The sequence below is a fragment of the Lithobates pipiens genome, unplaced genomic scaffold (assembly GCF_037356315.1).
Source record: "Lithobates pipiens isolate NorthernLeopardFrog02 unplaced genomic scaffold, aLitPip1_a1.2 Scaffold_18, whole genome shotgun sequence".
Lineage (NCBI taxonomy): Eukaryota > Metazoa > Chordata > Amphibia > Anura > Ranidae > Lithobates > Lithobates pipiens.
Genome location: NW_027507758.1, coordinates 283,594,268 through 283,621,729, shown reverse-complemented (window position 1 = coordinate 283,621,729; position 27,462 = coordinate 283,594,268). Strand labels below are relative to the sequence as shown.

Below are 27,462 nucleotides of genomic sequence, written 5' to 3'. Positions count from 1 at the left end.
TATTGCTCACACATGCCATGGTTATATGTGGAATTGTACCCCAAAATACATTCTGCTGCTTCTCCTGAGTACGGGGATACCACATGTGGTCGACTTTTTGGAAGCCTAGCCGCGTACGGGGCCCCGAAAGCCAAGCACCGCCTTCAGGATTTCTAAGGGCATACATTTGTAATTTCACTCCTCACTACCTATCACAGTTTTGAAGGCCATAAAATGCCAATATGGCACAAAACCCCCACAAATTACCCCATTTTAGAAAGTAGACACCCCAAGCTATTTGCTGAGAGGCATTTTGAGTCCATGGAATATTTTATATTTGGCACAAGTTGCGGGAAATTTACAAACTTTTATTTATTTTTATTTTTTTTTCACAAAGTTGTCACTAAATGATATATTGCTCACAGATGCTATGGGCATATGTGAAATGACACCCCAAAATAAGTTCTGCTGCTTCTCCTGAGTACGGGGATACCACATATGTGGGACTTTTTGGGAGCCTAGCCGCGTACGGGGCCCCGAAAACCAAGCACCGCCTTCAGGCTTTCTAAGGGCGTAAATTTTTGACTTCACTCCTCACTACCTATTACAGTTTTGAAGGCCATAAAATGCCAAGATGGCACAAACCCCCCCAAATGACCCCATTTTGGAAAGTAGACACCCCTAAATTTAGGGGTACAAAAAAAACACACGAGATAAAATACTTTATTGCACAGCTCCGGGGGTCTTCCGTCTTCGGGGGTCTTCTCGCCGGACTCCTCCGCTATCTTCTTGTAGCTCTTTTGCTAGTGGAGGAGTCCGGCTTTCTTCCTCGCCGCCGGCCTCTTCTCCCGACTTCGGGGGTCTTGTCCCCCTCTTCGGTTCTTCTGCCGGGCCACCGCGCCTTCTTAGAGCTCTTTTACAGGCGGTGGCCCGGTCTTCTGTCGCCGCTGCCGCCTTCCGTTCTTCTTCTTCTTCTCCTTCTTCTCCTGGAGATGTTGACTCGACGCTCTCTCCGGCCACAATGCCAGGGACGCCCTGCGCTGCCACTTATATAGGGACAAGGGGCAGTGTCACATGGCTTTATGTCACATGGGTTGGTCACATGGGTTGATGTCACATGGTGAGTGTGACATCGTAAGGGGGGCGGGGTCACCATGTGACACCGCCCCTTGTCCCTATATAAGTGGCCGCGCAACGCGTCCCTGGCATTGTGGCTGGAGAGAAGAAGAAAGAAGAAAGAAGATAGAAGAAGACCGGGCCACCGCCTGTAAAAGACCCCCGAAGTCGGGAGAAGAGGCCGGCGGCGAGGAAGAATTTTTTCGGCGTTGGGGTTCCCCTTTAAGTCCATACCAGGCGGCGGGGCCAGCGACGTCTCCTTCGCGGGCCCCGCCTACCTGGAGACCCGTTCGAAATGAGCGGACTTTTCTCCGAGCGGGAAAAGTCCGCTCATTTCAAAAGTACGGCAGACTGGCACACACACGGCCGGATTGTCTGCCGAAATGCAAGTACGGCGGGCAGATTGATGTGCAACACGAAATTCTAAGTCCGCCGTACTGTCGGGTCAAAAAAGTATGCCGGAGGCTACACACGGGGGGATTGTTTGGCGGACTTGAGTTTGCCGGACTTTTCCTCCGGATTGTTTGATCGTGTGTACGCGGCATTATTAGCTCAGTGAACTACAATCTCAGATGGCACTGCCAAAAGAAAACAAGAAGCAGGAAGAGAAGCTTTGAATACATTTCTGTAAAATAACTCGTTGAATACCAGAACACAGGGGTAAGCAAACTTTACAACAAAAAAAAAAGATTTTGTACATTAAGATTGTGATCTGTGTTGGGCATGATAGCTGAAGGAATTAGATTTTTAGTGCTAAAGGTGAATTACATCAAAGAATGTGCATTTAATATTGGGCTCGCCAATGCTCCACTTATTGATTCCTTTGTTTTTTTTTTTTTTGTTTTTGTTTTTTTACAGGTAGCATTGCTAACAATGGCTGCAATTACATCTGTGCCACGTAACAATAACCTTTACTGTTATAAAGGATTCTGTTTTTTAAAAGACATGATGCCACTAGAGTATATCGACTCCCTACAGGATTTCAAGATAAGAGATGATGATATTTTCTTGATTACATATCCCAAATCAGGTGAGTTTAATACTGCTTGCAATGAGAAATTCTAAAAAAAATTTTTTTTTCATAAAAAAGTCCTCTTTGATAGATAAGTAGGGACTGCACATAGGAGTAGACTGTTAAAAGCACATTCTTTTTATTATTATTATACAGGATTTATATAGCACCAACAGTCTGCGCAGCGCTTTACAACATGAGGGAAGAACAGTTAAAATACAATTCAATACAGAAGGAATCAGAGGGTCCTGCTTGTTAAGCTGCGTACACACGACCGGACTTTTCGATGGACTAGGTCCGACGGTCTTCCTGATGGATTTTCGGCAGAGTTACGATGGACTTTCCGAAAGAACGGACTTGGCCACACACAAGCACACAAATCTGACAAATTTGAATGCAATGACGTACGACCATAGCCAGTAGCAAATAGCTGCCCTAGCGTCGGTTTTCGTCCGCACTAGAATACAGACAAACTGATTCTTCGACTAGACTCGAGTCCGTTGGAAAGATTTGAGGCTGGGTTCACACTGCTGCGGCTAGGAGACCCGGATGTAATTCGCACTGCACTGCAGTGCAAATCACATCCGATCTCTGTGCGATGCAAGTTCAGCCATACAGATAGTATGGCTGAATTCGCATCGCACCCGCCCCAAACTCGCACAGGACCCTTTTTTTGGTCCGCAGCAGAATCGGATCGCATGGGTGTTCACACCATGCGATCCGATTCCTGTCCAAGTTTGCAGATCGCACTGCGATATGGGACCTGATCTGGGGGTGTCATTAACATTTCACTGACACTCCCAGCAGCTCACATAGGGCAGTGTGAACTGACGCCGGGAGGCATGCGATGCGGGAACCCAGCCTGAAACATGTTTTATTTCTAGGTTCATTGGACTTCAGCTCGTTGGAAGTCAGCTGGAGCCCATACGCGATCATAATATCCAACGGATTCATTCTGTCGGGCCTAGTCTGTCAAAGTCCAGTCGTGTGTATGCGGCATAAGAACTTACAATCTAGGAATTGTATTCTTTCTTCACCATCTCTACCTGCATTGTGAAAGCCAGCCCTGATCTCACCCGCTGAGCTATTGTGTTCTGAAAGGGTGAACGCCCCCCCCCCCCCCCACACTGGTCAGCCATTGACTCAGAGCGCTGATCGTATTCCCGATTGGCAGACCTTTTTTGGTCATGCTCCTTCGACAGAACCTGGGCATTTGACCAGCTTTTGTCTGACCGACTGTCGGACATGCAGGCCCATACTACCCAATATATGGCCCATGTGTACAGCCCTTTAGGCCTTGTTCATGCCATGTGTGAGTTTTTATGCAAAGGTACAAGGAAAACAATTATTTTCTATGTGCCCTGTTCACACAATAACATTAGTATCACATGCAGATTTTTTTCTGGGCAGGGAAAAAACAGACATGACATCAACATTGTGGTGTGAACAGGGCAGAAGAGAAAGTGATAACACACGTGCATGAAAACTGATGTCAACGTGCATAAAAACTCACCCCACGCCCATCCCTGCAAAAATTAAAAGCCCAGCAGCTACACATACTGCTGCTGCTGACTTTTAATAATAGGACAATTACTTGTCGTGGAATCCACAGATGTCGGCAGCGAAGCTGATGTTTCCATCAGCTGCCAGGTGTTGCCGCTATTGCGGTTAAGGGAACCCGGCAGTGTAGCATTATGGCTTCATATCGGGTCCCCATTGCACATGCGCAAGGCACCGCTGCTCTCTCCTACTGGCCCGGTGGCAGGGGGAGGAGGAGCCGAGCTGTGACGTAATGCACCGTAGCCCGGATTCCTGGAAGTGGAGACAGGATACCTGTCAAAGACAAGTATCTGCTTCCCCCCCCCAAAGGTGCCAAACATGGCACTCACTTTTGGCTGGAACACCACTTTAAGTGTGCATGAAAACAGATATAAATTTCTGTCCCTACAAGCAAAATCTGCATGGATTTTCCTTCAATATTTATGCACTTATGGGCACTGATGAGGTGGCACTTATGAGGAGGCACTAATACGCCACACTTATGGGTATTGATAGGTGGCACTGATATGTAGCACTAAGTGGCACTGATGGGCACTGCTAGGTGGCACTGATAGGCGGCACTGGTGGGCACTGGTAGGTGGCACAGATAGCCAGCACTGATGGACATTGATGGATGGCACTGATGGGTGACACTGACAGGCATTGATGGGCAGCACTGATAGCCAGCACTGACTGGCATCACTAAAGCACACTGATTCGTGGCACTTTTGGGCACTGATTGCTGCCACTGGTGAGCACTGATTGCCTACACTGATTTCTATCACTTCTGGTGCTATATTGTAATCAGGGCACTGATGATCAGTGCCCTGATTACATGTGTAGATATCCCTCTGCGGGGAGATGCCACTGATCAGCTCTCCTCTCCACACACTCTGTCAGTGTGAGGCGAGGAGAGGCAATTAATGGTATCTCCGTGTTTACATGGAACCAGCTAAGATTGGACACAGTTGATAACATGGTTAAAGAGCCGCAACAGCGACTGCCACGCTGCGTGCCCCAGCGGGTACGTGAGAGCAGCCGTTCTGGGCCGATGTCATATGTCAGCCCAGAACGAGAGCTGCACTGCCCCTCTGTCATTTGACGGTGGGTGGGCGGCAAGTGGTTAAAGACAAACTTTCATAAATCTGGACATGTACCACCATACCCCACCATACATGCATAAAAACTGGTAGAAAAAAAATGCACATATTCCCATCAGAGTTGTCACAAAAAAAAACACACATTTCACTTGCAAAGACACGAGTTTACATCAGTTTTGATGCGCGTTTCAGTGAGTTTTTATGCACGTTGACATCAGTTTTGATGCGCGTCCATTATGTGCCCTGTTCACACCAGTGTTGATGTCCTGTCAGTTTTTTTTCCATGCAGATAACCAGTGTTGTGGTGTGAACAGGGCACATAGAAAACTATTATTTTTATTTGTGCCCTTGCAGAACTCATGCAGAAGAACTGACGTCTCTGCCCATAGTGTGAGACCTTAATTTGCAGAGACACAAGCTTACATCAGTTTTCATGCGTGTTTCAGTGAGTTTTTATGCACATTGACATCAGTTTTCATGCACGTTTTTTATGCACAGATAGACATCACACTGTGTCATCACTTTCTCTTCTGCCCTTAGTTATATGCTAGCTCATCGTACCTTCAGTCTCACTTACAACTCCACTTCCTCCTCTGCAACTCCTCTTACCGTTGGATGGCCCCAAGGTTCTGTCCTTGGACCTCTACTAATCTCGATCTACACATCCTCCCTAGGTCAGCTGATGGCCTCCCATGGCTTCCACTACCATTTTATATGCTGATGACACCCAAATATATCTCCCTGCCCTAAGCACAACCCATCAATCTCCTCACGCATCATCTACTAACAGACATATGAGCCTGGATGTCAAACCACTTCCTCAAACTGAATCTATCTAAAACGGAGCTCTTAATATTTCCTCCCCCACATGCCCCCTCCCCAGACTTCTCTGTCAAGATCAATGGCACATCTATTAGTCGCATGGCAGGGTGCTAGGGGTAATCTTAGACTCTGAACTGTCCTTTCAGGTCCACATACAATCCCTGTCCAAATCATGCGGCCTTAGCCTCAGCAACATTTCCAGAATACGTCCCTTTTTAACTAATGACACCACCAAGCTTCTAATTCACTCCCTGGTCATCTCTCGCCTTGATTACTGCAACTCCCTCCTCATTGGCTTACCTTTACATAGACTATCCCCCCTTCAGTCCATAATGAATGCTGCTGCAGGACTCATCAATCTTACCAACCATTCAGTGTCCTCCACCCCTCTCTGCCAATCCCTCTACTGGCTTCCACTCACCCAACGAATAAAATTCAAAGTACTAACAATAATTTACAAAGTCATCCATAACTCTGCCCCCAGCTACATCACTAACCTAGTCCCAAAATACCAACCAAGCCGCTCTCTTCGGTCATCCCAAGACCTCCTGCTCTCTAGCTCCCTTGTCACCTCCTCCCATGCTCGCCTCCAGGATTTCTCCAGAGCTTCTCCCATCCTTTGGAACTCCCTACCCCAATCTGTCCGACTGTCCCCTAATCTATCCATCTTTAGGCGATCCCTGAAAACCCTTCTCTTTTTTTTTTTTTTGATTTGCACATAAAACATAAAACAACTTACAGCCTATTGGGCATACCAAGGCTGATTACTATTACTCGCCCTGAGTCAACAGTCAGGGAACAAACAAACCCCCCCCCCCCCCCAACATAACAACCAAGAATCCACCGTACACTCTAGCACCACTGCTCATTTCTCAGGACAATTAGCAAGCTTGCTCATGCTCCACTGCAGACTACAGACAACCACAGGATGAACTATGCAAGCGATCCCCCCCCACCTACCAGCCCCTCACCACCCCCCTAAGGAAAGACCCAGGGCTACATGGACGGAGTCGCGCGACACCAACGCTGACTCGCATGCTGACTGACAGGGTTCCATTGGGAGTAAGTGGAAGTGTCTAAAACCCTTCTCTTTAAAGAAGCCTATCCTGCTTCTAACAGTGTTTACTTCCTCCATCAGCTCATCACCCCACAGCTATTACCGTTTGTATACATTTTTAGATCTTCCTTTTTAGATCACAAGCTCTAATGAGCAAGGCTCTCCGATTCCTCTTGTACCAAATTGTAATGTAACTGTAATGTCTGCCTTTATTTTGTTAAGCGCTGCACAAACTGTTGGCACCATATAAAACCTGAATAATAATAATAATAATAATAATTCTACAGATTAATGTATTTATTTATCTTTCATATCAAAAGGAACCATTTGGACTCAGCAAATATTATGCTTAATATGCAGTGAAGGGCACCGAAATGGTACCGAAAAGATCAATACTGATGAAAGAATTAAATGGTTTGAATGCCGAACACTAAATCCAGATTTAGATTACAACAAGCTTCCTTCACCTCGAATGTTTCTATCCCATTTGTCAGAAACATTTGTTCCTCAAGAACTGAAAAATAAAAAGGCAAAAGTAAGTAGCACAATTATAACTGCACTTAAATATAAGCTTACCTAATGTATACAGACCAGAAAAAACACATTTTAGGCACATGGTTAACCCTTTGATTGCCCCTGATGTTAACCCCTTCCCAGCCAATGTCATTAGTACAGTGACAGTGCATATTTTAGCACTGATCACTGGTTCCCAAAAAAGTGTCAGTCAGGTGTTCGATTTGTCCGCCACAATATTTGTCCCTCACAAGTCGCTGATTGCTACCATTACGAGTAAAATAAATAAATAAATAAAAATTCCATAAATATATCTCAGTTTGTAGTCCATATAGCTTTTGCACAAACCAATCCATATATGTTTATTGGGATTTATTTTACCAAACATATGTAGGAGAATACATATTGACCTAAAATTATGAAGAAAATTTGATTTTTTTTTTACATTTTTTTTTTATTGGATATGTTTTAGACCATTTAGTAAAATTGTGGGTCTTTTTTGTTTATAGCACAAAAAAAAAAAAAACAGAGGTGATCAAATACCACTAAAATAAAGCTCTATTTGTGGGAACAAAAGACATACATTTTGTTTGGGTTCAGTGTTGCACGATCGTGCAATTGTCATTTTAAAGTAACGCTGTGCCGCATCGCAAAAAATTGGCTGGTCATGAAGGGGGGGGGGGGGGTAAATCTAACGGAGGTTTAGTGGTTAAATGTAATCTATCCCAAAGCAAACATTTCTGTATAAAAAACAGAACTTGCGAACAGGCAGCACGAATTGCACCAAAACTTGCGAACAGGCAACATAAATAGGAAATAAGGCCATGTATCAATGCAAAAAAGTTTTAAAGACGGGCGTTTTTTCGGGAGCAGTGATTTTAATAATGTTTAAAGTGGAACAATAAAAATGAAATATTCCTTTAAATATTGTGCCGGGGTGTGTCTATAATATGCTTTTAAAGTGGCACAGTTTTCCTGTGTTTAGAACAGTACCACAGCAAAATGACATTTCTAAAGGAAAAAAGTAATTTAAAACTACTAATAGAGATACAACTCATTGAAAACAATGGCATGGGTTCCCCCAGTCCATGTTGGGTCTGGTATGAAGATTAAGGGGAACCCTGAACCAATATTTTTAAAAAAATTGCGTAGGGGGGTCCCCCCATAATCCATACCAGACCCTTTTTCGAGCAGGCAACCTGGCAGGCCGCAGGAAAAGAGGGGGGATGAGAGAACCCCCCGAACAATACCAGGCCACATGCCCTCAAAAATCACCTTGTCCCCATGTTGATGGGGACAAGGGCCTCATCCCCACAATCCTTGCCTGGTGGTTGTGAGGGTCTATAGGCATGTAGGCTTATCGGAATCTGGAAGGCCTCTTTAAGGGGACCCCCCAATCCCACCCTCCATGTGAATTGGTAAGGGGTACATTGTACCCCCACCAATTCACAAAAGTGTCCAATGGTAAAAAAGACAGGAGACACTTGGGGACCTTTATTAAAAAATAAAAAAAATAAAAATGTCCAGCGCTGTCCATTCATCTTCTATCATGCCACTCGACGAACTGAAAAAAGAAAAAAAAATGCAACAGTTGCGCCTTCTCGGTGACAGCTGTTATTAAGCTGAGGGCGGGGCCACCCGGTGACATAACCAATCAGTTTTACATTACTTTTTTCCTTTAGAAATGTCATTTTGCTGTGGTATCGTTCTAAACATGTGAAAAATTTGCCACTTTACAGGCATACTATAGATACCCCCAAGGCACAATATTTAAAGGAATATTTCATTTTTATTGTTTCACTTTAAGCGTTATTAAAATCACTGCTCCTGAAAAAACTACCCTTTTTAAAACCTTTTTTTGCATTGATATATGTCCCCTGGGGCAGGACCCGGGCACTCAAACACTTTTTTATGATAATAACTTGCATATAAGCCTTTAAAATTAGCACTTTTGGTTTTTCCTGTTAGTGTCCCATAGACTTTAACGGCATTCCGAGTTTTCGAATTTGCCGCTAACACTGCATAATAATCACTGTTCGGTGAACTTATGTTCGACTCGAACATCGGCTCATCCCTAACAAAAACCCACAACTGCAAAGGCGCTCTCCATCCCAAGTTGACATACTTGCTCTGAGAAGTACACCATTCAAACCAAATAAAAAATTTGGAGTGACCGAGAATAATTTTGTACTTCAGAGGCATCACATTGGTGTTTTCCTCCATGATTAATTTCTTAGAAACAGAAGAGTGACAGCAGAAAAAAGACAAAGTGCTTCACTGAGTCTGCCCCTTTTGTTTGATTTTTTTTGTTTGCTTTTTTTTTTTTTTGTCTGAGTATATATTTGCCCCAAGCATGTTTAAGTGATTTTAAGCCTTTTTTTAATGACAAACATGTTATATTTACCTGCTCTGTGCATTGGTTTTGCACAGAGCAGGCCTGATTCTCCTCTTCAGCGCCACTGGCTCTTCCCTTCTGCCGAGTGCACCCCACTCAGTGTTTTTTGTGTTTACAAGGTGCCCTGCTGTTTTATGGTTTTAAAACGTGAGTCAAAATTAGTCATGCAGTAGCATGGCAATTACAATATATGATTGTCTTAGTAGCAAGTCAGACAGTGCAAAGATCAGTTTGAAAATGTAACTACGCTAAATGTGCCTTTTGATATTTTTATTGTTCATCCCAAGCATCCAATCAGAGTAGTGTCAGTTACAGAAAGCAACCAAACTACTTATTTCCCAAATTCCCACTCATGACTGCTTTGCTCATGCTAAATCAGGGTGTCAAAGTATAATTATAGGATACTTTAAAATAAAGTGGAAATCTATGTTTATTTGACACAGCTGCTAGCACATTTTCTAGGTTATGAGATCATGGAGTATATGTACAGAAAGAGCGTGGAAGGTAGGACAGAGGGCAATATTTGCAGGGTAGTAGTCCAGAGGCTGAGGCAGTTGGAAGTATAGAGTATGATGGTGGGTGGTGCATGAAGGAGAGGAATGCGTTAAAGTGCACCCAGTGTGTGTTTTGTTTAGGTGTTAGGGAGAAAACGATATGACAACATACACGCTATGCCAGTGTTTCTCAAACTTTTTTGTTTTGCGGCGCACCAAAAAGATATAACCTTTTTCGTGGCACACCTGAAAAGATTTTTTTTGTCAGTAGTAAATATAATATATACAAAAGCAGCAATCTTGTGTGATCCCCAATATTCTATACAGTCGTGGCGGAAATTGTTGGCACCCCAGAAATTTTTCCAGAAAATCTCATAGAAAAGTATTGCAGTAACACGTTTTGCTATACACATGTTTATTCCCTTTGTGTGTATTGGAACAAAACAAAAAAGGGGAGGAAAAAAAGCAAATTGGACATAATGTCACACACAATTTCAAAAATGGGCTGGCCAAAATTATTGGTACCCTTTCAAAATTGTGGATAAATAAGATTGTTTCAAGCAAGTGATGCTCCTTAAGGCTGTATTCACACCTATGCAGTTTTAGTGCTATTTGCACCGCAGTCCATTTAACACGGTTTCCTGTGGAACACGTTCTGTAGAGCAAATCTGCAAAATGCAAAAAGCACAAAAAATGCATAGGTGTGAATCCAGCATTAAACTGACCTTGGACAAGTAACAGGTGTAGGCAATATAAAAATCACACCTGAAAGCAGATAAAAAAGGAGAGAAGTTCACTTAAGCAGGCCATACATGGTTGAATTTCGAACAAATTTTCTTCAAAATCAGAAAAAAAAAAGTTTCTAATCCAATGGCACCACCATAAATTTTTGAAATTCGGCCGACCAAGACACCAAATCTAAGCCATCAATTTCACCTCATGTTGCTACAGAAAAGAATTTTCGTGGACGGGAATCTTCTTCTTTTTTTTTTTTTCTCCATAAATTTTCTTTTCCTGCACATGCACTTTTTTCTTATTACATTTCTTGCACGAGTCTCCCATCATTGATTAGAAAATCGTTTGTCCGATTCCTCAAATTTGATTGCCACACAAAAATTGGCTGTTGCTGCAGCCCACTAATGGTGTGAAATTCATGTGAAAATCCTTAGATACGATTTTCAAAAGAAAATTCTTTCGAAATTTTAACTGGCATTGTACAATTGCATTGTGTGTCTGTGTGTGCCACACTAAGCATGGACAACAGAAAGAGGAGAAGAGAACTGTCTGAGGACTTACGAACCAAAATTGTGGAAAAATATCAACAATCTCAAGGTTATAAGTCCATCCCCAGAGATCTAGATTTGCCTTTGTCCACAGTGTGCAACATAATCAAGAAGTTTGCAACCCATGGCACTGTAGCTAATCTCTCTGGGCATGGACGGAAGAGAAAAATTGATGAAAGGCTGCAATGCAGGATAGTGGATAAGCAGCCCCAAACAAGTTCCAAAGAAATTCAAGCTGCCCTGCAGGCTAAGGGAGCATCAGTGTTAGGGCGAACTATCTGCCGACATTTAAATGAAATGAAACGAAACGCTATGGCAGGAGACCCAGGAGGACCCCACTGCTGACCGACATAAAAAAGCAAGACTACAGTTTGCCAAAATCCTTCTGGGAAAATGTCTTGTGGACAGATAAGACCATTCTGTTTACTGAAAACTGAATGAGGCCTACAAAGAAAAGAACACAGTACCTACAGTGAAATATGGTGGAGGTTCAATGATGTTTTGGGGTTGTTTTGCTGCCTCTGGCACTGGGTGCCATGAATGTGTGAAAGGCATCATGAAATCTGAGGATTACCAAAGGATTTTGGGTCGCACTATAGAGCCCAGTGTCAGAAAGCTGGGTTTGCGTCCGAGATCTTGGGTCTTCCAGCAGGACAATGACCTCAAACATATGTCAAAGCACCCAGAAATGGATGGCATTAAAGCACTGGAGAGTTCTAAAGTGGCCAACAATGTATAAAAGAGGGCAGGAATGATCAACAAGGCATAGAAAGCCTCATTACATGCATAAATTATAGGCAAATAAAGTGTAATATATTAAATCAACAGCATAGATGACAACATGGCATAATAAAATGTACATCCTAAATCTCCATGTACTCAAGTAAACCATTACACAATAGACACAAAGGTAAAGCCATCTAAAATCAATCGATGTGTGTTGAATGCATAAAGGAAGGCTCGACACGTTTCATGGACTTCTGTCCACTCATCAGGAGCCAAATGCATCCATATTCTGTAAGAAAAATGTATAAATAACTACGTGTTCTGGTTGGTGTACCCTTGAGGGTAAAAAGAGAAAGGATGGATATAAAGTAAACAGCCATGCCAAAATACTCACATACAGCCACAAATGAAACCGTGCATAACCATGTGCCGGAGGTCAATCAAAATAAGCCTGGCCCGGGAGCTGAGGAGGGGAGACAACCAGAAATCCCGGACATGAACACCATCCCCCACAGATAGCTGGGGCTTCTACGGTATGTAAAGTAAAAAGGTATATATCTATGACAATGTAAGTCAATAAGATAATCTGAAGCTAAAAGTGGCCAGCAATGAGTCCAGATCTAAATCCCATTGAACGCCTGTGGAGAGTTCTTATAATTGCTGCTAGGAAAAGGCGCCCTTCCAATAAGAGACCTGGAGCAGTTTGCAAAGGAAGAGTGGTCCAAAATTCCAGGTGAGAGGATTAAGAAGCCTATTGATGGTTAAAAGAAGTGACTGAATTCAGTTATTTTTTCCAAAGGGTGTGCAACCAAATATTAAGTTAAAGGTGCCAATAATTTAACAGCCCATTTTTGGAGTTTTGTGTGACATTATGCCCAATTTTCTTTTTTTCCCTCCCTGTTTTTGTTTTGTTCCAATACACACAAAGGGAATAAACGTGTATATAGCAAAACACGTGCAATACTTTTTTGTGAGAAATACTTAATTTTCTGGAAAAATGTCTGTGGTGCCAACAATTTCAGCCATGACTGTATCTATGATATACAATATTGGGGATCACAGAAGGCTGCTGCTTTTGTACATATTCTATTTTCCGCTGATTTAATATTTGGGAACGGGGATCACAAAAGATTTCTGCAAAAAGATATTTACTGGTGATATAATCACACACTGGTCCCTTCGTTCCCATCTCTTCTTTCGTCTTACCTTCTCAGCTCCACACTGTGTGGGACAGCCAGGGATTGCAGGTCCCTCTGCTCTGTTATGGGTGGGGCTGGAGGAGGGAATGATGTCACGCTGAAGTGTGCAATGCTTAGCACCTCATTGGCTGGAAGCACCTGGCACGACACCTGTCCTGGGACACTGCTGGCAGCCAGGCCACAGCCTAATTGTATTCGTGATCTGGCTTGGCGGGGTCTGGGGGTGGCGAACATCAACCAATCCCATTCGCACACAGTCCAGGCAGCACAGATGACTGGCGGAGTCTCGCGGTGTGGCGTCGGCACAGCCACCGCCTGGCCTGGCGAACAACATGAGTGATCCCACGGCACTCCTTCAATTCTCCCACGGCACACAGTTTGAGAAACACTGCGCTATACTATAAATATTTTAGGACATGGGGGTAAAGGAGTAAAGGGTGTTGAAGAATGGGGGACCTTTTTGTTAGTATTTAGTACTTGGATTTTTTTTTTCTTGTTGTAGTGACAGGTTCTTCTTTTAAAGACATCAGAGGTCAGAGATGTCTTCTCTGGGTCCACCAAATGTAGGTCAGGAACAGAGAATGTGTGCTATGGCTGTTTTCTTTCTGTAACTAATTATGCAAAACTCCAAATAGCTTTGGATTGTGCCACTTTTTCAGCTCAGACCCGCTGTCCAATGTACAAGGGTTTTTCCCCCCTTGTACATTGTGAAAAGGAAGAAATGGCTGCACTCCAAGATGATGAATATGAGTCTTATTAATCCATCCAAGTGACACACCACAGGAAAAATTACAATGGCAATGATTAAGCACATGATTCTGTGTGAAACATGTCTGTCTTGATGCCTTGATTGTTGTTTTTCCTGTGGTGTGTCACTTGGATGGATTAAAGGACTCATATTTATCATCTTTAAGTGCAGGCATTTCTTCCTTTTGCAGTTTGTATGGCGGGGGAGCCATGGCTAGCACCCTTGAGACGAGTCCTTCAATTCACTTCACTCATTCATTTATCTGGATTCACCCACCCAAGAGTGGTGTTCCTTGTTATTTCCCTGTATGTTGTGCCCATAGTACAAACTACTCTTTGCTCCTGACACATCCACAGCTGTGGGGAGGACTTCCCTTTGTCACTACATGTCAGATATCCATTATCTGGTGAGTGACTTGAAAGGAGGAAGGGAGTCTGTACTGTAGGGTAGGCTGGGCTGGGGGTCTGTACTTGGGGGGTGGTCTGGGGGTTCTGTATTGAAGGGTTGATCTGGAAGGGGTGGTCTGTACTGGAACAGTCTCTACTAAGGGGATGGGCTGGGAGGGGGAGTCCGTGATGTGGAAGATTTAGCGCTGTGGGGTGAAAACTGTACTGTGGGGGATGTTTGTACTGGGAGTGGGGAATATATAATTGTACTCTGACTCCTGCATTCTCTTCATTAAATACTCCTGACCCCTACACTCTGAGTCATGCACCCTGAGCCCTGCACATTGTACAACCACTCCAAAGCCCTTCACTACATTATACACTTCAGACCCGTGCACTCTGTGTGATAAACACTCCTTAGCTCTACAATCTTGGCATTATACACTCCAGATCCCTGCAGTCTGTGCCATAAACACTCCTGAGACCTGTAGTCTGTGCATTATGCACTCCTGCACAATGATGTATCCTTGCCTAAGCCGACAAGGCCCAGGCCTAGGGCAGCACTTTGCACGGGGGGCAGCATGGAAAGACTCCCCACCAGCTTGCGCTTCACTGTTAGTGTAGCGCCAGTCTTTTGAGGTGGACTGGGCTGAGAGCCAAATTAGTCTAGTTTCCGGTATGCAGGTGGCCGTCATTCTGCAACTGTGGAGGGGGGGGGGGGTGTACTGCTTCTAATTTTGACTGTTCAATCATCCTTCATTCTTCCTCAGAGTGCTGTTTTCTGCTGCACGGCTGGCATGGTTATATCTTCTCAGTTCTCTCCATAAAATTATCAGAAATTTGTGCTTAAAGTAGAACTATAGGCAACATTTTTTTTTTTTTTTCATGTTGGATAGAGTAAGGGAGGGTTATAGCCCCTGCTATCCCTGTCCCTTCACTTCCTGCCCCATAGCCAAACAGGAAATGAGAGAAAATCTATGCAAATGAAGGGAATCTATTGCCCCCCCAGGCCCTCAGAACTAGTGTCCCCACTCGAAAATTTCAGGGCAGGTCTTAAACTGCAAGGGGTGTGGCCTTGGCAAGAAGGGGTGGGTCATATTTAAATTAGGGGTACACAAGTTTAGTCAGGCCTAGGGCAGCATAAAACCTAAATACACTACTGCTCTTGCACTCTCTGTTATGCACCCAGAAATTCTAAGCGCTGAACACTGCATTATGCATTCCTGAGCCCATTACCCATAGCTCTGAGCTCTGCATGATAGACATTAAATTGTAACCAGAGAAAATTGGGAATACTTCTTAATAGAAACAAAGTAAATAGTTATGAAAGGTTATACTAGATGTTTTATTAAATTGGTAGGCAGTACAGCATTTGAAATGGATAATCAGATAATATATACTGTATATACAAAGTTTACGCCCTTGTACACATGCTCGGACATTCCGACGGTAAATGTCCGATTGGACCGTGTTGTCAGATAATCTGACCGTCTGTGGGCTACATTGGACTTTTTCCGTCGGAATGTCCGAGCAACAAAGTTCGAGAGCTGGATATAAAATTTTCCGACAACATGATCCGATCGGACCTTGTCCGATAGTTTGTAGAGAATTATGATCGGGCAAAGTACCACTCATACCCAGATCAAATTACGAGACCAAAGCTGTTGGCTACTAGCCGCAACGTAGTCCTGTCACAACGAAGGAACGTCATCACGTTATGAAAGATCAGATTTTCCGACAACTTTGTCCGCCCGTGTGTATGCACAACAATCATAAACGTAAAGCCAATCTTATAGCAACTTCAAGCATCCCTGCCCTTTTCCGTTACCAACCTGCACCATGTAATAGAAATGCGGATATGAGTGTTCAAGTCCTAAATTGCTTTATATACAATACATGAGATATTAAGGAGGGGTTTGCACTTAATAACCCTTAAATATTGCCTATAAAATGGGGATTCTTGGTTTACATACTGTATATTGCAATACGTGTTCAAGCTGGCCAACTGCATCAAAGAGATCTTCTCTTGCCAGTCCCTAGTCTATCTTTCAGGTTTGCTACCTCTTGCTGAAATAGATACTCTGGAGGGTGATGGCATGATGAGGGTTATAGACTGTGCACGTTGCAAAGTGCAGTTGCAGTCTGCAAGTGCAGTTGTTTCAGAGCAAAGTAAATGAGGTCAACTTTCACTTTGCAAAGAATACACAATCACATGCAAGGGAAAAAAGGGGAGGGGGGGAGAATAAAAAAAGCATTATTGCTTGCACATGATTGGATGATGAAAGTCAGCAGAGCTTCTGGTTGTTTACTAAGCTCTGGAGCAACAGCTCTTACAGCTTTTAGTACGTCAACCCCATAGTGACAATATGGGGCAAACACAACTGGAGATGAGAATCTCTGGACTAAAATTAAGTCCTGAGTATCCGCATTGAGAAAATACACAAAGTTTAAGATTTGACAGCACCACCAGGTAAAAATAATTACCCATGCAAAAAGTAGGTAGATCCTAAAAAAAAATAAAAAAAATAGCACCAAACAGGGCAGAGATGACTGAAGTTGCTATTTAACTGGCTATATTTTTGATATATAATTTGACATAAAACCTATTAAAAGTTGTTTTTTACATAATGCATATTTGTCTGTTCTTCCCTGAGCACTATTCTTATGTTCTTAATGCTATGTCCTCCACTAATCCATCTTGTTTTGTTATTTTGGCGTAGCTACTAGCTAGTACATTAGATTATCAACTACTAGGAATTTATACAAAAATGTTTAACTTTTATTGAAAGATAATCTACGTGATGAGGAATCCAAAGGACGTAATAAAGTCTGCTTATCATTTTGAAAAGATATTGGTTTTAACAGAAAATTCACCAGATTTCAACTACTTTTTTGAAAAATGTTTGGATGGAGAAGGTAACTATATGTACAATGTGTTCATATTATTGTTGATTTAGAAATAGAGCAGCTTTCTGACCATACCCTTTGCTTCCAATCCCCTTGGTAATTGCATCAGCTAAAATCCAGTGACTAAATATCCCTTTATTAAATCAGCCTCATAATCTAAAAAAAAAACTTGTTTAACTAGTTTTATTTTCAGCAATGTATTATAGTTTTCTGTCTTAAATTGCTGCCTAGAGAACTCATATGAAAAAAAGTTTCATAGTTTCATAGTTAGTAAGGTTGAATAAAGACACCAGTCCAACCTGAGTGAGTGTCCACAATTGCCCCTATCCCTGTACATTGCACACTCACATTGGTCCCTACCCTCAAGGAGCCCACAATCCAAGGTCCCCATTCATATACTAGGGCCAATTTTGGACAGAAACCAATTAACCTACCTGCATGTCTTTGGAGTGTGGGAGGAAACTGGAGTACCCAGAGGAAACCCACGCAGGCACAAGGAGAACATGCAAACTCCAGGCAGGTAGTGTCGTTGGTGGGTGGGATTTGAACCAGCGACCCTTTTTTACTGCTAAGTGAGAGTGCTAACCACTACACCACCACTAACCATAAGTAACACACATGTTTTCCTTCCTATGTAGTTGAAAACATTTTGATTGTAAAAACTCAGGGTATTGGAAGGCATGCTATAAACCTTTTACAAATATGTCAGATTGTAGATAATATAAGACAAATGGCTTTTGTGACCTTAGAGATGAGATGATGAACAACACCTCCCTGTTTATAATGGGTCAAAATTTTAGATGTTCACCTTTTTCATTATTTATTTTTCCTTCAGTATTGCTCTTTTACCCAGTAAGGATTGGCAATAGCTCAGCATTAAAGTGTAAGTAAACCCTTCTATCATTTTCAGAAAAGGAAGTTGCCATCTTGGCCTTTGTTTAATCTTCAACTGCCATAATGCTGCACATGTGATCAGTTATGACACCAGCCATTAGTTTGGTTGAGAGCACAACCAATGCGACAGATACATTCCCAGCACATGCTGGGAATGTAATGGTTTTCTGTAACTGTTAAATCGATGGGTTTACATATTCTTTAAATACCTGCTCACATATATTGCAGTGAGCAGCATTTTTTATCACTGGAAGTGCACCAGTCACCATTAGGACACACGGAAAAAAAATTGTTTTCTATGTACCCTGTTTGCACAGCAGCACAGCCCAGAGCTATGGTGCAGTCAGCTGCATTTTATTGAAGTGCACATGAAGGCACCGCATGTTACTGTACAACAGCATAAAGCACTGTTGTACAGTGACATGAATTAAGTGTCGCTTTGTGAACTTTACATAAAGTTCACACAAAAAAGAAAAGTGCGATTCAGTAAACCACACCCCTTCCGACAGCTTACTGCAACAGGAATGGAGAGCTCCAAAAAAAAGTATTGCCTGTACTCCACAACACAGAGGATAAACAAGTTATATTGAAAGGATGAACGGTTCATGACAAACACAGGTACAGACGAACCACAGCAGGAGTTGGCGCGTTTCACTAATCAACTTGGCTTAGTCATAACCTAAAAAGCACTTCCAAATGTAACTCTTAAATAGTGTAAAATCAGCTGAACATGATAAACAGCTTCAATTAAGCACCTAACATATTCAAAAAAGTTCCTATAGTTGGTTAAAAAGAACCCTACAAATGACAAACAACACTTGCTATAATAAAGCCAAGTACATGTACCAAATATAGAAACCTAGTTATACGCATCATGGGAATAAGGGTGTATTGTTAAGGAAAAAACCTTATAAAACACACATATAATATAAATAAATAAATATAACCATATATAAGTATACATAATCAAAACATTAATTGAATAAATATAAATAAATAGACCCATAAACCCACTGATGAATAAAAATAGAAAATAAACAATACCAGTTGCACAATAAGGGTGGGTTTACACTGCTGCGGCTACGAGAACTGGATGTGATTCACACCGCACTGCAGTGCAAATCACATCTGATCTCTGTGCGATGCGAGTTCAGCCATACAGATAGTATGGCTGAATTTGCATCGCACCCGCCCCAAACTCGCATAGGACCCCTTTTTTGGTCCGCAGCAGAATCGGATCACATGAGTGTTCACACCATGCGATCCGATTCCTGTCCGAGTTTGCAGATTGCACTGCGATATGCGAACTGATCTGGGGGTGTCATTAACATTTCACTGACACTCCCAGCAGTTCGCATAGGGCAGTGTGAACTGCCACCGGGAGGCATGCGATGCGGGAAGCCGCCGCGGATTCGCGGCGTTCCCGCATCGCTGCAATGTGAACCTAGCCTAATACATAATTTCATTATTTCATAGATATATATCAATATGACCACAATATCTATAAATATAAGAAAACAAGCAAAATTGGCAGTAAGGAACAATAAACCACATACATATGTATAAATATATAACCAATTTTTCTATCCAACACCGGGACATAAGAAAATAAAGGAACCCCTCTACTCATAAATAGTGTGACGGTCCGCTCATGTCCAAATATTCAAGACCATACAAATACATATGTATGAAGACATATTTCTGAAAGAAATTAAACGGGAACCAAAATCACCTGTCTATTCATAATAATGTGTATTATCCTACTCATAGTTCAATTCCTTAGGTATCCTGGTTTGGAGTTTAAAAATCCAGAATACCTCCCTGTTACAGAGGAGGCAAAATGCATCCCCTCCTCTGTGAGGGACTCTTTCAATGGTCTGTACCTTTACTAGTGACAAATCACCAGCATGCATGGTGTTAAAGTGACAGACTACATTGGTGGATTTACATTCTTGTATATCTGCCAGATGCTCACGGAACATTGGCTGTTCACCCGTTCGTTGAAAACCGAATATTATGGGCCATTCGCTCCAAATTCGAGCAGAAGGTAATGGCCCATAATGCACTGCGGGGGCACAGTGCATTGCTGTATGATGAGTGGCCAAAGCATGCACCGTGACCTGCATGCTTTGGCCAATCCCAGAGCCCTCAGCTAAGAGCCATAAGTGGGCAAAGGCAGGGTGCCTTTGGCCAATCATGGCTCAGGGGGACTAAGTCCACGCCCCACAGTATATAAGGCTGCCTACACGTCGGCCCTGTGTGTGTGTGTGTGTGTGTGTGTGTGTGTATATATACATACATGCATACATGCATACATACATACATACATACATACATACATACATATAATTAGCATAGACAGTCTTGTATTTTCCGGCGTATAAGACAACATTATACACTTAAAAAAAATGACCAAAAATTGGGGGTCGCCTTATACGCTGGGTATAGAATGCTGCCCGATGGATGTCAGCCCCCTCAATGTCCATTAAATACTGTATGTGGCTTCAGCTACAAACAGTACACGCCACTGAGCCAATCCCGGTGAGCGATGTATTCTATTAATGAATACAGAACCTGCTCGGATTGGAGTAACAACTTCTGCCAATCCGAGCAGGCTACATACAGTAGCCTGCTCGGATTGGCTTTGAGAGAGAGAGGCATGGGCTGATGATGCTACAGCCTCTGCCAATCCAAGCAGGCTTTGTATTCATTAATAGATTACATCGCTCACCATACTTCACTGGGTAAATCCATTCACTTATTTCCCACTACTATACATCCTGCTGTTTGCCTTTGAGGTCCCATTCACCCAAGAGGGACAGGTGCATCTGGGACATATGACAGGGGGTTTATTAAATGCATTTTGGTGGACAATTCCCATAGAATGTAACTCAAAAGTGGTATAGGTTTGGTTAGTGAAAAATTATACTTTCCAGAGTTGTGGCATTCAAGAGATATCAAGCAGGTCGTTCCTGGTGTACGTTTTCTAATATACTTCGGGCAGGCAGGTTGTTCAGTTAGCTGTAGTGTATTTAATATAAATATATATATATATATATATATATATATATATATATATATATATATATATATATATATATATATATATATATATATATATATATACACACACACACTCTTGTGTGTGTGTGTGTGTATATATAATATTATCTCCACTGTATCTAGTTTAGCTATATCTGACTGCAGGTTGTGCCTGGTGTAGTTTTTATAATATACTTCAGGCGGTGTACACAGTACCGTGTACCCCTAGTGCAGTTGCTACTACTTTTCTGATGGTGTACACAACACAAACAGTGCACCCATAGTTGCTATTAGACTTCTGTTGGTGTACGCAGTACTGTGCACTCCTAGTGCAGTTGCTACTACTTTTCTGGTGGTGTACACAATACAGTACACCCATAGTTATTACACTTCTGTTGGTGTTCACAGTACCGTGCACCCATAGTGCAGTTGCTACTACTTTTCTGGTGGTGTACACAGTACACAATACAGTGTAGTGTGGTGTTGCAAAACAAAATCCCCATCATGTCCAGAAGGCCACCAATGAGAGGCATACACTTACAGGCCACTAAAAGAGGGTAAGCAGGCTCTGTGTCTACAGTCAACAGTGCTGGTCATGGACATGGCGCATCTTCTGCAGGTGGCCATGGGGCACGCTTGTCCCTTTTTTTTTTTCTGCTGCTTGGACAGGGGCAGAAAAATTGGGCCTTTGGTGGTGCCACAACACTGTAACCCCTCACAGATACTCTTGTTGGGTGCAAAAACGGGCCTTGCTGTGAAATATTAGATAAAAAATTGTAATTACATGCCCCTGTTAAACAGGGACAGAAAAATTGGGCCTTAGGCAGTGGTGGTGGTGCCCTAAACCAAAGATATTGTTGGAAGCTAGCATCATCAAGATTGAGGAGGAATAGGATAGTCCCTCAGCATAGGCAGTCTTCAAGGGATCCCACATCCATAGAAAAATCAATCAGTTACATCAGCATCAGGTGCTTGATAGCTGCTGCTGATCCAAGACTGATTGATTTTTATGAATGTGAGCCAATCAACGGAGTCTATGGACAGGTGCACTCCATTACAAACCCTCCAGCAGCACTGAATGTGCATTCAGAAAGAACGCTGGATGCAAGACAGGCCAGTAGCTCAATTGCATATTGAGCTAGTTCTGGCCAGTGGTCCATCCTCAAGACCCCGTAACCCAATGGATGCTCTGTTGGAAAGGTCTCCAAGTCTGCTCTTGCCCCTAGATATTCCTGCACCATGTAATGCAGACGCTGGCCATGGTTGCTTGAACCGATCAGACCTTGGCGCTGAGCACTGAAAAATTGTCTAAAGGCATCGGTCAGCCGGCCACCTTCTCCACTGCTCTTCCTCTGACTGAATGAAGCCTCAGCCACACATTGTCCAGCACCAGGAAATTGTGACCTCCCAGGGTCTGGAAATTCATTGCACAAACCTTTCTTCAAGGTCTCCTGAAGATGTTTCATCCTCTGCTCCCTCTGCGAAGGCACGATGAGTTCTGCAACCTTAGCCTTCTAACGTTGATCAAGAAAGGTTGCCAGCCAGTAATGATCCCTCTCCTTGATACTACGAATCCTAGGGTCCTTACGCTGTGTGGCCTCCCTGATTCTGCAAAGCCTTCAAAAGTTTGCAGAGGCATTTGATTCTGAGTCCTCTGGGTAAATAAGGATCACATGATACGTAACAACCTCCTCCCAGCCACGTACAACTCCTTGGGTTTCTGGGGACTGAAAACCATCCCTTGAAGACTGCTGCTAAGTGTTATCCTCCATGTCCATGCTGACACAATCCTCCTCCTCTTTGTCCTGTGTGTTTGACGGGCCTGCAGGAATAAAGGGGGCCTTGAGAGGTAAGGAAGTCCTCCTCCTCCTCCTCCTCCTCCTCCTCCCGCTGTTCGGCCTCAAGTGCCCTGTCCATTATACCATGAAGCGTGTGCTCCAACAGGAAGACAAGAGGGATAGTATCACTGATACATGCATTGTCGCTGCTCACTATCCTTGTGGCCTCATCAAATGGTGACAGGGCAGTGCATGCATCATTGAGCCGTAGGCATTGGCGTGGCAAAAAGAAGCCAAGCTCCCCTGACCCTGCCCTGGTGCAATACTCACACAGGTACTCATTGCTGGCCCTCTGCTGCATGTGCAGCCGCTGCAGCATTGCCAACGTTGAGTTCCACCTGGTCCACATGTCACAAATCAGGCAATTGGTGGCCAGGTTGCATTCCCTTTCAATTTCAGCCAGCCAAGCACTGGCATTGTATGACCGTTGGCCTGCCTCAGGAGATTTTGTAAGCCTGGGTACCTGCTCAAGAACCGCTGGCACCACCAAATTCAGGATGTGTGCCAAACATGGAACATGGGTCAAGTGTCCCTGTCAGAGGGCGGAGAGAAGGTTGGTGCCATTGTTGCATACAACCATTCCTGGCTGAAGCTGGCATGGCATTAACCACCTCTGAGCCTGCCCCTGCAGAGCTGACAGAATCTTTGCGCCAGTGTGGCTCCTGTCCCCTAAGCAGTGGTTTAACCTTAAAGTACATAGAGGGTTCTTTACTAAGAGCAAGTAAGAGCGGAAAGGATGTGGGATTCCCTTTCACAGGCAGCGGTCTTAGCGGGGGGCCATCCATAGTTTCAAGAAACTATTTGATAAGCACCTGAACGACCGCAACATATATACAATGTAATACTGACATATAATCACACACATAGGTTGAACTTGATGGGTTTGTGTCTTTTTTCAACCTCACCTACTATGTAACTATGTAACTCATGCACCGCATTGAGTGCTTGCGTTGCCCCTTGAACACTTACAGAGCACTGCTGATTCAGAGAACAAATCTGCAGAAGCAGCCATAGAGGAAGAAGAGTAGGGGGTGGAGGAGAGAGCTGTGGCAGAATCACTGCTAGCATTTTGGAGGCGTGGTGGTGGAACAAGCTCCAACATACTGAACCCTGTCCTGCATCCTTCCCACCTGCCAGCAGAGTTACCCAGTGCACCATGAAGGAAAGGTAACATCCCTGCCCATGCCTGCTAGACCATGAGTCTGCAGTAATATACACCTTACTGCTGACCTCCCTGTCCAACAAGACAAAAACATTGCCTTCCACGTGGCGGTAGAGAGCTGGAATGGCCTTCCATGAAAAGAAATGGCGTTTTGGAAGCTGCAACTGAAGTACAGCACATTCCACAAATTCACAAAAGGGGGCAGTAGTTGCAGTGCTAAGAATTTGAACAAGCTAGCATTCAGATGCTGAGCATATGGATGACTGGTTTGTGGTGTTCTGCTAGCAGATTGGCCGTAAGTACTTGGGACACCTATTGCTATACCTTCATTCCACTCAGTGCAGGTTTTCGAGAGGACTGGAGGTATAGTAGGGTTGGAGATCCCAGATGAGGAGCAAGGAGAAGTCCGCCTTTTTCTTTGATGTGGGTCTTTCAAGTGCTGTTGCCAACGGACTTGATGCCTTATGAGTTTATGTAAAATCTACATTAATAGCTGTAAAATATTGGAATTATGAATATGTTTAAATTTAGCTTTTATCTATGTAGGGCAGAATATATTATCTTCACAGAAATCTCTGGTAGACCAGTCGGTGCCTAGGCTCGTGTATACAAACAATGGGATCCAAACCTCATTGTTTTACACATGCTCACTTCAAAGGATCCTATGCTGGGATATGCAATGAAGGGAGGCCAACCTGTAATCAAAACAAAACTTCCTGGGAAAATTCAAGTTAAGCTCCTGCTCAGAATAGTCACAAGGATTTGCATTGAAGGGGGCTGACTTATGCAAATTATAAGCAGCCACCTTAAACACAGCAAACATATATATAAATTTATACTTCTCAGAAAAGTGGGATAAATAGCGGCGCTCTAATATTATCAAACCAATGGTGAACTGCATACACAGTGACCTGTTGTATGCTGACACAGACAGCCAGGTAGGGAGCAAGTCCACACAAGTGCCAAGCATCTTTCTATGAGGGCAATCACCAGAGAGGAACTGGGAGTACCAGTGGATGACCCGAGAAGAAGGTTCAGGGCAATTCCATTGCACAAAGCAGGTAAGTATAAACCCATTATTAAAAAAAATGACTTTAAATCATTTAAGACCACTTTAAAAAGAAAAAAGCCTTTTAATTTGTACAACCATACTGCTATGAAATGTGTAGGCTAAGCAATTGCTAATAATGACTGTATTAAAGTGAAGAAAATGTTGGTTATCATACTTTTATAGTGATATTATTGTGAGTTGAAATCTTTCTACTATGAAAATCTTTGTCAGTAACCCTCAAGTCTTTACTGGTAGTGACAAGGAAATATCATGGTAATTTCTGGCGTTTGCTGCAACAGTTTTAGCCACTAGAGGAAGATTTTGATATTACTTGCTAAGATCAGGTATTTTTAGTCGCGCAACAGATTTAAAATTATTATTATATTGTTACAAGTATCAAGACAGTACCGATTTCTGTACATATTCTTTTATGTGGCTCAAAATAAAATTTCCTTGATTGGTGGTTTAAAGTGGGGCAGAATGGGTAGGGAGTGATAGTTGCTATACTTTGCTATATTGCATACATTTACTGTGAATTGCAGTGAGGTTGGCCACATATTTTTGCGTACCCCCATGTTCACAGCTCAGTGCCCTAACAGTCATTTTGTGTGTGTCAGCAAATATCTTTTGGTATTTAGCTGCTGCCTTCCCCTTGTGTTTTTTTGGAGGGAAGTATCTTCTGTTTTCTGTTACTAGGGCCTTTTTTATATTTGGGAGTGCTCAGTGTACACTTGTTGCTGACACAGGCAAAGTAGCATGTGATAAAGTGGTGTGCAGCAAAGCGCAACATAGTCCCCCTGCCCCATCTTCACCCATTCGCCATATCGTCCATTAAATTTAGGCAATACCTTTTTAGTTTAAAAAGATCTCAGATAGGCCTAAAGTTAGAAGCAGAGGTTCTGCACACAGTCAAAGCAGGGTCGAGTAGGTTCTGCAGAGCAAAGCTGTGGCCAGGCAACACCATATAGAGGCAGGGCACCTCAGCCTTTTCTGTCAGAGAGGCTGTCCTATACACAGCACAGGCAAGAGGTAGTTTAAGTTCCCTTTTCCAAATGTAGCGGTACCCCTGTGAGGCCTGCTGATTGACTCTATACCCCACTGGCCACCCGACTTTGCAAATCCTCTCTTACCTCTGACACCTTGGGTTCCATTCTGCAATGTGATGTCTGCAATGAGAAACTCACACAATATCACTGAACCACTCAGAAAAGTTTACTAAAATAAGTAACGGAACACAATGAAGAGCATGAATAAACACAAATTATAATTGACAATTGTTATCACTTAAAGAGGAAGTAAAGGCAAAAAAAAAAAAACACACCCTGTAAGGCAAAGGCATAATGAGCTAGTATGCCTAGCATACTAGCTCATTATGAATAACTTACCTGAGAACGAAGCCCCCGAAGCGGTCCTCCGTCTTCCTCTTCGCCGCTGCCATGTATCCTGGAGCGACTTCCGGGTCTCGCTGCTCCAGCGCTGTGATTCGCCGGAGCCATGATGACGTCACTCCCGCCCATGCGCACAGGAGCTGACACGAGCGGCATATCGCTGCGATCTGCGGCCTGCCCAGTGCGCCTGCGCGCCGCTGTCTACGGCGCATGCGCCATAGACAGCGGTGGCTGTCTTCGGGTAAATATCTCCTAAACCGTATAGGTTTAGGAGATATTTCTTGCACCTACAGGTAAGCCTTAATCTAGGCTTACCTGTAGGTCAAAGTGGTTTGTAAGGGTTTACAACCACTTTAATGCACATATACAGAATTTATAACCTTATAATTGCTTTAAAGAGTATACCTGAACAGGTGCACAAAGAAATAAGTACTCAATATCTTCAAAACATATATTAAATACCTTCCCACTGAGGCCTCAGCTCAAATGGCTCCCCCTAGGCTATATTTCAGAGTTCAACTTGTAAGTAGAGCAGCAATGCTTGGTAAAAGAGGAAAATGATGAACGTTCTTTCAACTCTGGATATCTTCAGCTAGCCTGATGTTTAAACTGCAGTATTTGTAATCCACAAAGACAAAGGAAAAGAAATGACTGTAGAACAAAAGATATGCTGATGACTGCTTGAAGAAATATCACCACTTGTAGATTCCTCCTTACATGTGAGTACAATACAGTACTGACCTTACAGCACAGGAGAAAGACAAGGCCACAAAGTCCAGCTGTATGATGTCTGTGAAGATGTAGATCCGCC

The 27,462-nt window shown here is 43.1% G+C and overlaps 1 protein-coding gene across 1 annotated transcript in view; it reads left to right on the top strand.

The window, feature by feature from the left end:
- The window catches only part of LOC143987897 (amine sulfotransferase-like), a 60,629-nt gene that overhangs the window by 8,407 nt on the left and 24,760 nt on the right, over positions 1–27,462 (top strand). Inside the window, exons 2-4 of the mRNA XM_077487063.1 lie at positions 1,954–2,125; positions 6,946–7,160; positions 17,159–17,285. Of these exons, the coding sequence (XP_077343189.1) occupies positions 1,969–2,125; positions 6,946–7,160; positions 17,159–17,285 (499 nt within the window). The 5' untranslated portion in view covers positions 1,954–1,968. The remainder of the gene's footprint in view (positions 1–1,953; positions 2,126–6,945; positions 7,161–17,158; positions 17,286–27,462) is intronic.